A 17,003-nucleotide genomic window follows, 5' to 3' on the forward strand; every position below is an offset into this window, starting at 1 on the left:
GGGCTTTGTGTTGACACGTTACATGTTGACTGCATTGTCAGACTTGTCTCCTACGTTACAAATTGTGCAACGGGAAACCAAAGTACACACCGCCAGAATATTAGGTAACAGTATGTATGATGCATGAAAGCCCCTCACCACAGACTGACAGATCCACACACACATCAAGGGAATGTCCACTCCACACTGCGTCTGGCTGGCTGGAGTTTGTCAAGCTATCTAAATCTTGCCTTGATTTAGTTGAAGGGTCACACCAATGAAACGTATCGTGTGTGTGTGTATGTGTCACGTGTGCAGTACATACACGTGTAGGCTACATGCAGTACAGTATGTTGCATTTTCATACAGCTGTTTCAGAGCAGTCCCTCTAACCAGCGGAGACAGAACGTTTAATGTGGAACTTGTGTTGTCAAAGCAGAAGAATACGGAGCACATGTTTATTCACAATCTGTATTTATTCTACATCTTCCCTAAACAGAGATTATGATAAACAAACAAAAAACAATAGGCTGAACCACAACAAAAACTGAAAAATATACAATGATGATCTTCCCTTTCCATAACCCAAAACACCCCCCCACACACACCCATCCTCTGCCCAGCTCATCCAGACACAGTGTGTGTGTGTGTGTGTGAGAGAGAGAAAAAAATGTCTTTGTAGTAAAATCTTGTTTTAAGCAGTGGTGGTGAAAACATGGAGCGTGTAACTGCCTTCTTCTGGTTACTTTTGAATCTGCTGTAGGCCCTCTGGAGGAATTATGGGCCAAATTCAAGGAGGCATCTGTGATGGGAGATGCTCACTTCATAACCACAGTTATACTTTCACTGTCTCCCCCCCCCCCCTTCATCTAACCTCCAATCTAAGTATAGCACACAGAGTACGTTTCTGCTAGGGCTGGGATGGGAGGCTCTTTATGATGGCCCATACTTCAGTCAGAAACGTACTCTGTGTCCTATAGATACATCCATATGCACATTTTAAAAAACAGACATCAGAATATAGAGATTTCATTCATCTAAGTGTAAATTAGCTGTCATCTAAACTTTAGACAGCAGAAGGAAAATACTGTACATTTACTTTTACACCTCAAAATCTGTTATGGTTGAAAACTTCTGCTGAGATGAAATGGTCATTCTACCCTTCCATAGGCAGAGAGAGGACCTACTGAGCATGTGCAGAAGAACTCTCATCCCTCTAGCTTGTTTCTGATTAGAATTATTGAGCGTGTTACATTTGCCCACAGGTTACTTTTGACCCCAGTCTCCCTACATACATACATACATACGTGTGTGTACATACATACATACATACATACATACATAAATAGGCCTTCCTACATATATAGGCCTACATACATGCAATCATGCATGCATCAAGACATACTATACATTGTAGATACAAGCATAGTAATGACCTTCTTCGCCAAATAAATGCACATGATGAAATGTGATATCTAACATCTCAGCAGAATATTAAGAGTAATCATGCAGTCCAAAGAGATATAGAGTGAAAGTAAGAATGAGGGAAGACAGATCCTGACATAAATTATATTTTGGATCTTTGCGATGCCAAATGTCTAAGTGTTGGGAGAAAACTTAAAGTCAAATCAGTTCTCCGTTGCGACTGACTGACATTGTGATGGGGGTATGTAGTGTTGTTCAGAGGTATTCCAGTAAATTGATAACTAGTGCTGCTGACGTTAAAGCCAAGCTGACAAACGTAAGCCTCTGCTTTCACTTGCTAGTTCCAATGTTTTATTCACCAGAGATGTAATTGTGTTATTGCTGTCAATGCAGAAAACAAACAAGAACTAGGGCAGCATGATGAGAAACATTGATTTCAAGGCATCACAAAGTTTCTTAAAATGAGAACTTGTTTAGTTTTTTCCATGCAACTTACAGAGTACAGAGAAAATCATGTGAGAATAATTTGATAGTATCTAGAACAGTGCACAAATATTACACAGGCAGGCAGACGGATGGAGAGGCAGACAGACAGATGGGCAGACAGACAGATGGGCAGGAAGAACAGGCAGGCCCATTGGCAGACGGGTGATACAGATGAAGTCTATAAGTTGGCAACAGGTTGATCATTATGCAACTGATTAACTGTAATTCTTTGATCCAAGATACTAATTTAAGTTTGTCAGGTTATGTTAGCAATATGATCTTACAAACAGACAAAGGATCCACCAGTCCGTGGGGAACTTTGTCAACCTTGACAGGGGGAAAACAGATACTTTTAGAACTCCTGTCATATTTGTACTATTAGAACCAGGCAAAGGAGATTTGGCTTCTGGTAAAAAAAAGAATATGACTATATGAGAATTGATTAAAGAAAATAAAGAAATCTGAAAAACCCATAGCATTATATTTTGTTTGTTTTGTCCATGATAACTTAATTGTCCAGTGAATGGAACACAATTCCATTCCATCCAGTTTTTTTCCTCTTCTAGTCACTTACTAGTTACTGTTAGTTCTGTTCAGCGTCCAGCAGACGTGCTTTTCTTTAACCACTTACTATACTACTAACTGACTATGTTACTAACTATGGTTAATGCCTATGGTATTGACTATGGTTAATGACTATGGTGCTGACTATAGTTACTGACAATGGTGCTGGCTGTTAATGACAATGGTGCTGACTATGGTAATGACTATGGAAATGACTAAGGTACTGACTACACAAAATAAATACAGATTGAGAATAATTTGTATATTAATGACTATGGTGCTGACTATTTTACTGACTATGGTGCTGACTACAGTTGCTGACTATGGTGCTGACTATGGTGCTGACTATGTACTGATGATACTGACATGATACTGGTGAGGTCCAGGTCAGTATCCTGGTCAGTAGATGTAGCCAGCATAAGGGATGTAGAAAAAGTATTATGGTCAGTTGAGTCTTCACACTTTCACCACATTCTTCACAAGTTGGCGAGTGCATGTGTGGTGTACTCCAAGAGAGAACAGTACAGGCAGGGCAGGATTAACCATTTGTGGTGCCTGGGGCTACGACCACGTTTGGTTCCCCCCGGTTGCTTTACCAGAGGGGTGATGAAGTGACTGCTTCATCAGCGGGGTGGGGGGTGTTGCTATCGCATTTCACCACCGATTTAGCACTATTTCAGCAGCCCCCGGACAGTACTTTGGCGCCGTTCGATGCAATAATAAAGTTTCTCTTTTTGCCCAGGCATTTGGGGGGCATTTTCCATTGTGTTGGTCCAATTATTCCCTTGCAGGGAAGGGTCATTGCAAATAAATATAAAGTTATTCAGGGTGATCACCTTTATACTATGATGAAACATTTCTATCATTTTGGCCAGTTATCATACACAAATGGAAATGCTTTTATCCAAAGCGCTTATCGCACGCACGTGCGTGCATGCACACACACACACACACACACACACACACACACACACACACACACACACACACACACACACACACACACACACACACACACACACACACACACAGAGAAACAGATGACAAACTCATATTGATTTCATTTCACTGATAAAAGTTTTACTGTACAGTACATCTGAGGGCTGTGTCAGAACTACATGCTAGAGGTACAGCAGGCAAACACACAAACCATGATCAATTCATCATCATGAAAATACAGCTTGTTTGTAGATTTTAAAGTAAAGAAGAATAATAATAAAGCAAAGACATCAAAGTCCCCAGTAAACTCCTCTGTGTTCATTTAAGTTAGTTTAGTTAAATTAACACTGAGGATTTGACTGTGTGACAATGCAAAATCTGTCAGACAAGATCTACATGATTTTTGTGTGTCACAGAGCTCGTGTAAATAATAAATATTGACCTTGTATTGAAAATAAAATCAAATCTAAATCACGGATCAAATAATTAACGGTTATTAAAAACCTGCTAAAACTCTTATTGCTATAAAAAAAAAAATTACACAAGGCTATTCGCTATACGCTCTCAAACTATTTGATTTATACATTCAGGAATGTTAATACTTTGTTAATCATCTTCAGAAATAACATGTGATTGTTGGAAGCCCAGTAGAAACTGGTTTCCATTGACAGCTTACACAGCGTTCACAGTTCACGGTGAATAGGGGTCACTCATGGTGCACTGTACATTTTACAGACAGCACGAGCTTCCTGTTCTTCAGTGAAACAGAAAAAACATACCGACAGAGACAAAGATCGATAGACAGACAGACAGATAGGAAGAAATAGGCCTCCTGCAAAGAGAGACGTAGACACTTTGTTATTTGCGCGACTGTCACGTGACAAAAACTATACGGATAAGACAAGTTCAAACTCGTTTTGGCTTCATAGTCGGCCCCAGAGGTTTGGAAACTAGGCCAAGATGTCAGTGTTCAAATGGTTACTTCGAGACAGCTTTGACGTTCACAACACTGGACGTTCACTTCAAACAGTCTGGAGTCAACGCAGCCGTGGTGAATACAAAAAAGGAAAGGGGTACGTTTGGAGTGAACTTGAAGGGCAGACTTTCTGAACCTCATGTGCAGTGGTGTAAAGTAACTAAGTACATTTACTCAAGTACTGTATTTAAGTCAAATTGTGTTTTTACTTTACTGGAGTATTTCCAATTGCGATGCGTTGTGAGCTTGTAGATCTGCTATTTTCAAACATTTTAGTACTTTTACTTTTGATACTTTAAGTACATTTTGATACCAACACTTTTGTACTTTTACTTTTGATACTTTAAGTACATTTTGATACCAACACTTTTGTACTTTTACTCAAGTAAATTTAGAATTCCGGACTTTTACTTGTAACAGAGTACTTCTACATTGCAGTATTGATACTTTTACTGAAGTAAAACATTTGAGTACTTTTTCCACCACTGCTCATGTGATATAAGCTTCAGTGTGGCAGCGTTTTTTTGAATGTGTATTTTGACAGAAGATAAACTGTTGACGTTGGACCGGTGTGCGTTTGGCAGGGTGAGGAGACGTGCATATAAAACGTCTAAGCAACAACACATCTGAGCCGTTTGTTTTGATGGCGTCACACGCCCTAAATGACAGGAGAAATCGTGAAAATGTTGACATTAATTGATGTATGGCACACATCGCTGCTTCGTAACACAATATTATGGTGAAAAGTCTTAGGGAATAAATTGGATTATGGGGGGGAATAAAATGTTATTAGACATTGGGAAAAGCTATAAACAGAAGTGTTGTCTGTGTGTGGGAGTTCGGTTTCAATTTGAGGAGCTTATAGCCAGCTGTGTACCATATGTGGGTGAGAAGTGAAGAATCATTATAAAGAAATAGGTAAAAAAGGAAGGAGAGACAGACAGACACAAGAAGAGAGGGAAACACAAATGATCAGATGGAGATGCAGGTTCATCACGCCCCCCCAAGTGGACAGAGAGAGAGAGAGAGAGAGAGAGAGAGAGAGAGAGAGAGAGAGACGGAGACACAAAGAGATGGAGAGAGAGAGGTATAGAGAACTCTCTGGCAGGCGAGTGACTGAAGTGGGCTAGACCAACAAACAGAGGTAACCTGAGGCCTGTTCCTCGAAAGGTGAATTAAATAAGCCTGGATTTAAGTCAAATCCAGGCTTGACAAAGTCGGGTCCGTATAGCCTGGTTTATTCGGTTCCTGGAACGCCAAGCCAGGCTGAAAAGGAGCGACTTTGTCGAGCTAGGCCTTGTCAAGCCAGGCTGTGTCGAGCCAGGATAATGAAGCCAGGCTTCACTTATTTCTATAAAAGACCATGAAAGTCGATAGCAGAATCCTTGAACTTGACCAATCATGGAGCCCAAAACCAGAGCGGCGTTCTTCTCTGTGGCTGAACAGCAGCACTGCAGCAGCTCATGGAATCTTACAAGGAAGTAAAATTTATAATAAGCAAGAAAGGAAACACGGCCGCAATAAATATAGATCCAGGGAGAAAGCGTGGCAAAGTATTGCGGACAAATTAAATGCACAAGTTGTCCAAAAATATGCAATTAATTTATATACAAATCCATAAATATATAATTCAGTTAGGTTTAAACATAAGGAGTTTAAGTGAATGTTGGAATTATAATTATAAACACTTAGAATAATTTTCTAATTTAAAATTTCTAAAATCGAAGATCTACAAGGGAAAAGCTTGCCTTTTGGCGGCCGGGGGTCCACGGTCCACGGTCCACGGGGTCAACGGGGGTCCGGGAGTACACGGGGGGCCCGGCCCCCCGTGTACTCCCGGACCCCCGTTGACCCCCAACAGAGGTCTGGGGTATACGGGGGTCCACGGGGGCGGGGGTCCACGGGGGCGGGGGTCCACGGGGGTCCGGAGGTCCATGGGGGTCCGGGGGTCCACGGGGGTCCGGAGGTCCATGGGGGTCCGGGGGTCCACGGGGGTCCGGAGGTCCATGGGGGTCCGGGGGTCCACGGGGGTGGGGGTCCACGGGGGCGGGGGTCCATGGGGGGCCGGGGACCCCCGGCCGCCATAAGACAAAAACATTTCGGGCTTGTAGATCTTTGATTTTCGCATAAGAATTGAATAAGTGTAGAAAAACTCATTGGTTTATGATTGGAGTCATTGGACTAACAGCTATTTCACAAAACTTGAAGAACAAGGCACTGGATTAATAAAGCTTGGCTGTTAGCCTGCTCCTGACCAGGCTAACTTCACAGCTAAATTGCCATGGTAACTAAGCTAGGCTTGCTTCAATTCTCTTTTGAGGAATCGGATAAGGCTAAACTTAGCCAGGGTGAACTGGCTAAACTAATCTTCAAGATAATTCACCTTTTGAGGAACCGACTCAGCTCTAATCCTGGCTAAATTAAGCCAGGATAGGTGGTAAAGCCAGGCTTTAGCTCTAATTCACCTTTTGAGGAACAGGCCCCAGACCCCAGTGGGAAAGGCAGTGTTATGACTGGCCATATACAGTTGACACCACTAGAGCTTTAGGACGCAGTAACCAGACCAGACCTTAAGCTAAATAACGTCTCAGTGCATGTTCACTGTTTGGGAGAGAAACACGCAAGGAGCACTTGCTTTGCCTTATCTTGCAGGTAGATCTATCCATATCTATATCTTTCAGGAGCTACATGAAACACACCTTCTTCTTCTTACATCATTTCACATTCAATTTGTTCATGTGGGAAATGGATGACTTTTTTTTGCTAGGGAAAGAGGTGACTGGCCTGACCCATATAAGCAGAAGAATGGATGTTTTCTAGAACACATTTCACCAAAATCTGAAACAGACGAAGGTAACTAATACAGGAATTTAACCTGTTTAAGGTCGAGTCAGGCGGGTACATCGCCACAGTTCTTTCTATGGCGAATTCACAGAACATAACAGCCTTGCCACCAACGTACAGCTTAAAGTAGGCAGAGCAATCGTGCATGTGTAGTATATGTGTTTGCATCAAGCAACGCCAGCTTGGTCAGTGGGTCAAATGTAAGTGAGTTAGAATGTTTTACTAACATACTGCCGGAGGCTGTGGCTACTTGGCTGGCTATATGAATAAACATGACCTGGTGTACATTAAGACCACGCTACACAGAGCTAACGGCAGGAAAGGAAGAGAGGAGAGGAAAACAAAAGAGGAAACATTTAAGAGAAGAGACCTATTGAAAGGCAAGCTGGGCTAAAGACCATTTTAGCCAGCAGGAACTGGAATAGACATGTTATCAATTGGACATTCATTTTTCATTTGATCCAATTTAACAGTTTAAACATAACAACCCTCAAACTTTTAGAAGCCCCAAACCATTGATAAACATTTTTCTTGAAAGTATAAACATAAAAATTAAAAAAAGAGTCTGTAAGGTATCACAGTCATTCTGGGACATTCTCAAACAAAACCTTGCAGTAAAAAAATGTCTTAAATCAACAAGACTGAGCTGGCACTGGCTCTGAACCCTCAGGAAAACCACTAATTAACTTCAAGAGTTTTTTTCCTTTGTGATCTGTGGCCTAAAACTGAACCATTTAACAACAACCAAGCAGACGTAGCTCATTATAGCAAGGTGGCTGGACTGTTTCAGACATTTCTCCTTCGCTAAAGGCCGACACGGGCCTGTGCTCTTCAATACACAAACTGACTGCCATATTTCACTGCTCTGAGAGAGATGTTTGAGTGTGTGTGTAAAACGGCTTCACACGCACGCGCACGCGCACGCGCACACGCACACGCACACACACACACTAACCCACTGAGGTGCATAAACACACACATGCAAACACAGGTGTACACATTCTCACAAACACTGAGGGGCATAAATACACACAAACACAGACACACACACGCATGCAAGCACGCATACACATTCTCACACAAAAAAATTGAGGTGCATAAACCAAACACACAAATAAATTGGCGCACACACACACACACACCACACACACACACACACACACACACACACACACACACACACACACACACACACACACACACACACACACACACACACACACACACACACACACACACACACGCATGTGTGTACACAGTAGTCCAGTTACCACTTAAGCTCTATATAATTGTACGACAAATAGTGATAATAGCTCAGGGGCGCCGATTTATGTCCGTGCTACTGGGTGCGCAATGCACGAGCGCGCAGCGGGTTTGTTACATTTTCTTTGTTACTTTAATGCGATTCATTCGCTTAATTTGGTACATGAAGTGTAGATGTCGGAGGTTTTTTCTTTTTCTTTTTTTGTGATGAGTGTGTGATGGGTGCTCGTCATTTCTCCTGGGTGCTTTAGCCCCGAGGCACCCACAGTATCGGCACCCTTGTAATAGCTGATCTACAAGCTCTAGCCTTTACTGTCGATCAGCTATTTTTCATTTTTTGTCCTGATTTTTTTATTTTTTATTATTGTTGCCTATAATGACTTGCCCAAAATAGAGACGCCAGGTTGAAAGTGGTTAACCGCTTGACACCGTTACAGTGATGATAAATGACTAGTAATAATAATGATGATAGACTCTCCAAATGAGTACAGTATATTCTATATGCAAAGACTGCAGATGTTAAGTATTATGACTATTGTACGGCCTGGATGAACAGTAACACCACTGGATTCATCTTAGTGGCACACACACACACACACACACACACACACACACACACACACACACACACACACACACACACACACACACACACACACACACACACACACACACACACACACACACACACACACACACACACACACACACACACAGATAGATAGATGGGGGGGTTTCCAGGATGGCGTGCTCCTCTCATCTGTTGTCCATTAGACTAAGTCTCCCTGTTTTCTTGTCTGCTCCAAGAAAACCCTGTTCACTTTTATTGCTACACGTTCCCTATGGGCTCTGCATCTCTATTCCTTATCCTTATTGCTGAATATAAATCACAGCGCTCCAGTCCCAGCTCAGTCGTACAACACACAGCCATCAAAAAGCACAGAACACGGACTCCGACCGGAAGCTTCTGTCGGGGCGCCGGTTCACGTCAAAGGTCATTGTTAAGTTCACCCGTCATCCGATCGCTGCTGCTTTGTGTACCAGTCCGCGGTCGGCTTGATTTGATTGGTCCTCGCTGTGTCTCATAACATCCGAGTAAAAGTAGAAAGCTGGTCCGGGTCAAAGTTCACAGTCAGGTTTGTTTGTTTTGTTTTTAGTAGCTATACAGACAGTCTGCTTAGCTTTGCTTAGCTTGACATATAGTTGGTCCCCATTCATCCACATTGAAATGGACACACAGTTAGTTGACATCAGTGGTTCTCGAACCCCCCAGTTTGGTGACGCATCAAGCCACGGACCCCCATAACTCTGACAGTGTACATTACAAATGAAACCAAATGGACCCTTATGGATCCATTTGGTTTTATTTGTACACTGTCAGAGTTACAGACCTATAAGGGTCCCACTTGGTTCCTATCAGCGACTTAGCTAGGGACCCCCGGACATCACTTTAAGAACCACAGGTTTAAATATTGCTTGATTTCAGATAAAAATACTGTATAAGTATAACAGAGGATTACGTACAGTAACAGTAACAAAGCTGCATACTTTTTGAACATAGCTGGTCCCAGTGGGGAACGAACCCCTAACCCTTGGCAGTGTTAGTACTGTGCTCTAACTCAGTGGTTACCAAACACTGGGTCGGGACCCATTTTCAGGTCGTGGACCAATTTCTATTGGTTTCACAACAAAACAAAATGTTTTAATTGTTATTATTATTATAATTTTTTACAATTTTTAAATAATAAAATCAAAGGAATTATGTGAGTTTAAAAGTTTTTACGAAGTAGTTAAAATAGCCGGATTTCTCTTTTGCGTGCTCCACTGCTCTAACTAGAGAGCTGCACTTTAAAATCCTCATTTTAGAATCCTCATTTAACTCTGAGGGTGTAGAAAGGGTTCCATTTGGTCCCATTTGTACACTCTCTGAGTCAAATCAACACTGAGGATTTTAACATGTGTAAAAGACCTATTATAGTAGCAGAGGTAATGTGTGACAGGAGTTTGCAATGTAATGTGTAATATTTATATCTTGTAACATCTATGTTATGTTTAGATCACTAATAACTACACAAATATAGTCATATAATATCATTATCCAGGTCCCATAATGTAACAGCCTGTAAGGTAAACCATGTGTGTAAGAGGTTACCCATTGGGTAATCTCTCAAGACAGATTCTGCTAAAAGGGGGGAATTTCTTTCCCAATATTTCCCCCTTTTTTTTTTTTACCGAATGGGTTCCAAGATTGCCCATTGGGTAACCGGAAGAGTGGGCACTTAGGAAGAGTGGGAACCTCAATATTAAATTGGCTAATAAGTATACACGATTAAAACATGCATGAACATTTGACAATTAGTGCTTAATGTTTCTACAATTGCTCCAAATTGCTCCAAAACCTGTGGCTAGCCAGTCATTCAAGTAAAGAAGTTGAAGGGTAAATTTAAGTCTGATAATGATGTAATGTGCATGTTCAAATCTTGTATACTTTACAGTACTTAAGACCATTTTCTAAATTACTATTATTTATTTTTTTACATTTTTGAATAAATATCCAATTTAACATTGAGGTTCCCACTCTTCCTGTATACATCTGTTGTATATTGTTGTGTTTGAAGAGCTTTATTTCTGGAAATACTGCATGAGATGACATTGATAGAATGTTGATAGGCAAGTTGTCATGATTGCTAGTACAGCGTACACATAACATACTCATGTGTGCTGTGTGTGTGTGTGTGTGTGTGTGTGTGTGTGTGTGTGTGTGTGTGTGTAAATGCTAGGACAGCATCTTCCAAAGCTGTGAAATTCTCTTCTTGTCCTTGCTGCAATTTGGTTATAGATGCTTAAGAAAGATGAGAAAAGAAAAAAACAGCGTATTGATAACATACTCATGTGTGCTATGTGAGTGTGTGTGTGTGTGTGTGTGTGTGTGTGTGTGTGTGTGTGTGTGTGTGTGTGTGTGTGTGTGTGTGTGTGTGTGTGTGTGTGTCTGTGTCTGTGTCTGTGTGTGTCTGTGTCTGTGTGTGTGTGTGTGTGTGTGTGTGTGTGCGCGTGCGTGCGTCTTCAAGTCTTGAAACTTTGATTTACAAGCTTACAACGTGTAGCGTAGAGCTGCTATTTTCAGTATACATTTCACCACTGTATTAACACATGTAGCTGGAACCTCATCAAGGACCAGTGGGGAGAACGGCTGGTATACAGACGCCTGCCTCCGCTGCATGGTGGTCACAGGTAGGTGGTGGCCTCTCTGTTCTCCCTCTCTCTGGCCTGGGCCACGGCCACGTTGAGGCACTGCAGCCACTCCTCGGCGTGCTTCTCGTCCTGGGCTTTCAGCACGTATGTCTTGCTGTCCGTGAAGATCTCGAAGGCCCGGGGCAGACCCCTCTCTCTGCGCTTCTTAGCTACCACCTAGCACACAGGGTTAGGATTAGCTTCTTAGCTACCACCTAGCACACAGGGTTAGGATTAGCTTCTTATCTACCACCTAGCACAGGGTTAGGATTAGCTTCTTAGCTACCACCTAGCACACAGGGTTAGGATTAGCTTCTTAGCTACCACCTAGCACACAGGGTTAGGATTAGCTTCTTAGCTACCACCTAGAGCACACAGGGTTAGGATTAGCTTCTTAGCTACCACCTAGCACACAGGGTTAGGATTAGCTTCTTAGCTACCACCTAGCACACAGGGTTAGGATTAGCTGCTTAGCTACCACCTAGCACACAGGGTTAGGATTAGCTTCTTAGCTACCACCTAGCACACAGGGTTAGGATTAGCTTCTTAGCTACCACCTAAGGGTTAGGATTAGCTTCTTAGCTACCACCTAGCACACAGGGTTAGGATTAGCTTCTTAGCTACCACCTAGCTAGCACACAGGGTTAGGATTAGCTTCTTAGCTACCACCTAGCACACAGGGTTAGGATTAGCTTCTTAGCTACCACCTAGCACACAGGGTTAGGATTAGCTTCTTAGCTACCACCTATAGCACACAGGGTTAGGATTAGCTTCTTAGCTACCACCTATAGCACACAGGGTTAGGATTAGCTTCTTAGCTACCACCTAGCACACAGGGTTAGGATTAGCTTCTTAGCTACCACCTAGCACACAGGGTTAGGATTAGCTTCTTAGCTACCACCTAGCACACAGGGTTAGGATTAGCTTCTTAGCTAACACGTAGCACACAGGGTTAGGATTAGCTTCTTAGCTACCACCTAGCACACAGGGTTAGGATTAGCTTCTTAGCTACCACCTATAGCACACAGGGTTAGGATTAGCTTTTTAGCTACCACCTAGCACACAGGGTTAGGATTAGCTTCTTAGCTACCACCTAGCACACAGGGTTAGGATTAGCTTCTTAGCTATCACCTAGCACACAGGGTTAGGATTAGCTTCTTAGCTACCACCTAGCACACAGGGTTAGGATTAGCTTCTTAGCTACCACCTAGCACACAGGGTTAGGATTAGCTTCTTAGCTACCACCTAGCACACAGGGTTAGGATTAGCTTCTTAGCTACCACCTAGCACACAGGGTTAGGATTAGCTTCTTAGCTACCACCTGGCACACAGGGTTAGGATTAGGAGGACAGACCAAGGAGGAGAGAGTGAGAGGGGGGTAGAGAGAGAGAGAGAGAGAGACACGTTCTACAAGCTCAAAACATGACGCGAATCGCGATGCGGCACGTTGTTAAGATTATAGATCTTAACCCATAAAGACCCGAGGCAGATTCTACAAATGTCTTCTAAACAGTTTTCTGAAACACTTTATGTTGCTATAATATCAGTGGTTCTCAAACTTTTTCATGTCAAGAAAGTTTATGTATTTGGCCACGGACCCCCATCTCAAAATATTTAGTTCCAGGGACCCCCATAAGCAAAGATTTGAGTTACAAAATGCTCGCTTTAAAAAATATATATTCAAAGATTTGCTAAATTTTTAATTTGAATTTTAAAAAATTGAATTTAAAAAAAAATGCAGATCTACAAGCTCGTAGCGCGGCCGCGCTACAAGCTTGTAGATCTGCCATTTTTTAAATAGCCAAAGTATAAAATAATGGTTATAAGTGGTTAAAATCTAAAAGGACAGATGCTTTCCTGGTCTTAAAGGATCTACACCATGAATTAAAAAGAAAAAATTAATATTTAATATCATATTATTTGATGTCCCTCAAACGTTTTTCAAAAGGTTTGAGCCTAAATCAAGCCTCAGATATACTCATTCTTCTCTCTGGCTTATAAAGCACTTTCACCTGCAATACCACATTGTCCTGATTTGGCACGTGGCGCTATTGAGCCAGTTTGTATGCATGTTATCTCCTGGTTCTGTGTGGAAAAGTTAAAAAAAATAAGGTAAACCCCCCCCCTTTTTTATTTTATTTTTTATGTTGGAACTGAAAAACAGGAGGGATTATACAAAGTAGGTATCGCTTGTGACATCACAGGCGGGGGCAAATCAGTTGGCCTGTTTTGAGACCAATTTACATAAAACCAGATATGCTGTGAAAGCCTGAGTGCTCAAACTGGGGTATTTTTGGGGATAGAAGAGAGGTAGGGGAGACCAAAACCACACAAAAGTAGTCCCTTTAACGGGTTAAACACTACACTACATAAGCACTGTAAGAAACCGTTCCGTTATCTCCGGCGATGAGCAACACAGAACTTGACAGTATTGTGTTAATCTTAAGTTCAGAAATCAGTAAGCTTTTCACGAGGGAGAAACTGATATGGATATCAATCTCTGTTCCATATTCTCTGAGCGTCATGACGCACAGCTGTTCTGTTGGATACAAGCATTTAACCATTGTCATGTGTGTAGGTTAGAATGTATTAAATAAACATGAAACAAATATTTTTGAGCTCGAGGGATCCATACTAAAAGAATGAAGACAAGCATAACATAAAGCAGGTTTGTGTGGTGACGTCTTCCTGGGTGTGCAGGTTATATGAGGTGGACAAAGTACTCAACCCCAGTAGTACTTCAGTCAAAGTATAGATACTCCTGGTCAAATATTACTCAACTTCAAGCGAAGGTTGCTCTGTCAAATGTGTGCTTGAGTTAAAGTGCTGGAGTAGCCTATTTGCTTTTAAAAAAAGGATTAAAAAGTAAATGCTTTAAAAAAACAGTACTAATTACAAAGAACCTGTTCTTTTTAATATCAATGCATTGCTCTATTAAAATTTGAAATGATGAAATATTCCATAACAAATCTGTAATAGTGAAAATAGTATAGATATATGTGATTTTCCAAAATAGCGAAAATAGCAATCTACAAGCTCACACAACGACGCAATGCGACACATTGTGAGCTTGTACACTACGTGTACACTACTTTTGCACGACACACTATCATGCAGTGAAGTATTAAACAGGGCATTCGTTTATGAAAAATATTAAAAACAAATGTCATATGGAGACATCTTCCCAACAGCGACGATATACTGTATAATGTATGCTTACTGTCTTTAGAATTTTACTGACCTTGACGCTTTGAACTTTGCTCAGCTCAATGGGAATGTCATCCACTTCATCTTTCTGTGGACAGAAGCAGAGTCACTGTAAGAAAAAACAGATAAGTGATATGTTTTGGTTAAAGACCCATAAGGGTCCATTTGGTTCCTAACTATCAATCATTTAGCTGGGGACCGCCTAGAACCCCCTCGAGGACCCCTGGGGGTCACCGGACCCCACTTATAATTGGTAAACTGGTACTTAGTTGACCTGGGTCGGCTCTGTACTTTTCCCTTGAAATAGACCGACACCTTTCTTCGCCTTAAAGAACGAAAAGCTATGATGGTCATTTAAAAAAACTAAACGGTGTGCTTTGCCTGTTGAGGCGTTGGTCACAGTTGGACTGCGCAAAAGGAATAATCCATGACAAATGTGAGCATTACATAATAAGCAACAAAGGAGACAAGAGGCACCCAACTCTTTGGTTCCGCCTAATCCTAACACGGTGAGTCAGCATGGAAACGCTGCCATGCTTTCAGAACTCTAGAGCCTGGTTCTCCAACGGTTTCATCTCAAGGACCCCTAAATGTATGTATTTAGGCCGCAGACCCCGATTTGAAAATATTTTGTGGCACAGACCCCGGAAGAGAACATTTGTGTTAAAAAATGTCTAAGTTATTCCAAAATTAATAATTAATAGAAGATCTACGCGACGTGTTGTGAGCTTATAGATCTGCTATTTTTGAATAGCCTACTGTAGGTATAAAATAGGGTTCAAGTGGTTCAGCTGATGGTGATGCTATATTATTTCATTTTAATGGGGACCCCCTGGAACCCCTTCAAGGACCCCAGGGGGACCCCACTTTGAGAACCACTGATCTCTCACAGTCAGTGAACTTCACTTTATATGGAAAAGAGCTGCTTTTCATGGCTGATTATGTCAGCGTAACACACTGTGCTAATAGTCAAACTACTTAACCACTTGAACCCTAGCAGGGGGAACATGTGCAAAAAATAGCCGATCTACAAGCCCACAACGTGTTGCAACACAACACGTTGTGAGCTTGTAGATCGGCTATTTTTTGGTGAAGACAGAAAAAACAATACAGTTGTAACTCGAGTCCATTTCTCTAAGACTAGAGTGTTTAAGTGGTTATGCTCTTTGGGCTCTGCAGGTGGGAAGCTTAAACAAACAAGCACACGCACACACGCACGCACGCACGCACGCACGCACGCACGCACGCACGCACACACACACACACACACACACACACACACACACACACACACACACACACACACACACACACACACACACACACACACACACACACACACACACACACACACACACACACACACACACACACACACAGTATACCACAAGCATGTGGGGCAGGTCTAAACGCAGCATCTCAGGAGGCACACTCACACATTGTTATAGTAATTGTCACACATCATGAGCACTGAAGCGTTGCCATGTTTTGTTGTTGGGAAATGGAGGAGTGGACTCTGGGACTTCTGCTCAATGTAACCAGACTAAAATAACAGCTTTGACGGAACTGAATCTGACAGGAAAATAGATCAATTATGAAAGATATTTGATCATTATTATACAATGATAGAAATATCAAGAAACACATTTACTAGACATTGTCTAACAATAAAAAAAGATTCTCAAATATTGTGGCCAAATAGTGTTAAATTAGTTTCGAACTGGATCGGAACATTTTCATTATGAACTATTTATTTTCTTTGTTTTGCTGGTGTTATCTTGTCCCTTTCAAGACCCTTTTCTCAAACTTTAAAATTTCAAGGACCCCCATAAATAACATCTGAGTGTACAAATGGAACAAAATGGACCCTGGTTCCATTCGTACACCACAGTCGCACCGTTAACATACAAGATTATGGATAAGGACCGTACAGTTTATATACTGTAAATCTATATCTATTCAGTGAAAGGTTGCTGAGCGTGTATGCTCGTTTTCAACACTGGTGTAACCAAATTGTGGTTACACCACCCAACCTGTGGTCCGAGCCAAAGTTCAGAGGGGTGAGGCCTTGTCTGTTTGGAGGAAGACC

At 41.8% G+C, this 17,003-nt stretch overlaps 1 protein-coding gene across 1 annotated transcript in view; it reads right to left on the reverse strand.

Annotated features, from left to right (window-relative positions):
* Positions 1-11,701: 11,701 nt before the first annotated feature.
* veph1 (ventricular zone expressed PH domain-containing 1) overlaps positions 11,702-17,003 on the reverse strand; it is a gene marked incomplete at both ends in the record, with an annotated part of 186,807 nt that continues 181,505 nt past the window's right edge. The window contains 2 exon segments of the mRNA XM_080429094.1: positions 11,702-11,884; positions 14,949-15,002. Coding sequence (XP_080285220.1) covers positions 11,702-11,884; positions 14,949-15,002 — 237 coding nt within the window.

Source organism: Gymnoscopelus braueri (genome assembly GCF_963280865.1).
Source record: "Gymnoscopelus braueri genome assembly, chromosome: 5".
In the NCBI taxonomy this organism is placed as follows: Eukaryota; Metazoa; Chordata; class Actinopteri; order Myctophiformes; family Myctophidae; genus Gymnoscopelus; species Gymnoscopelus braueri.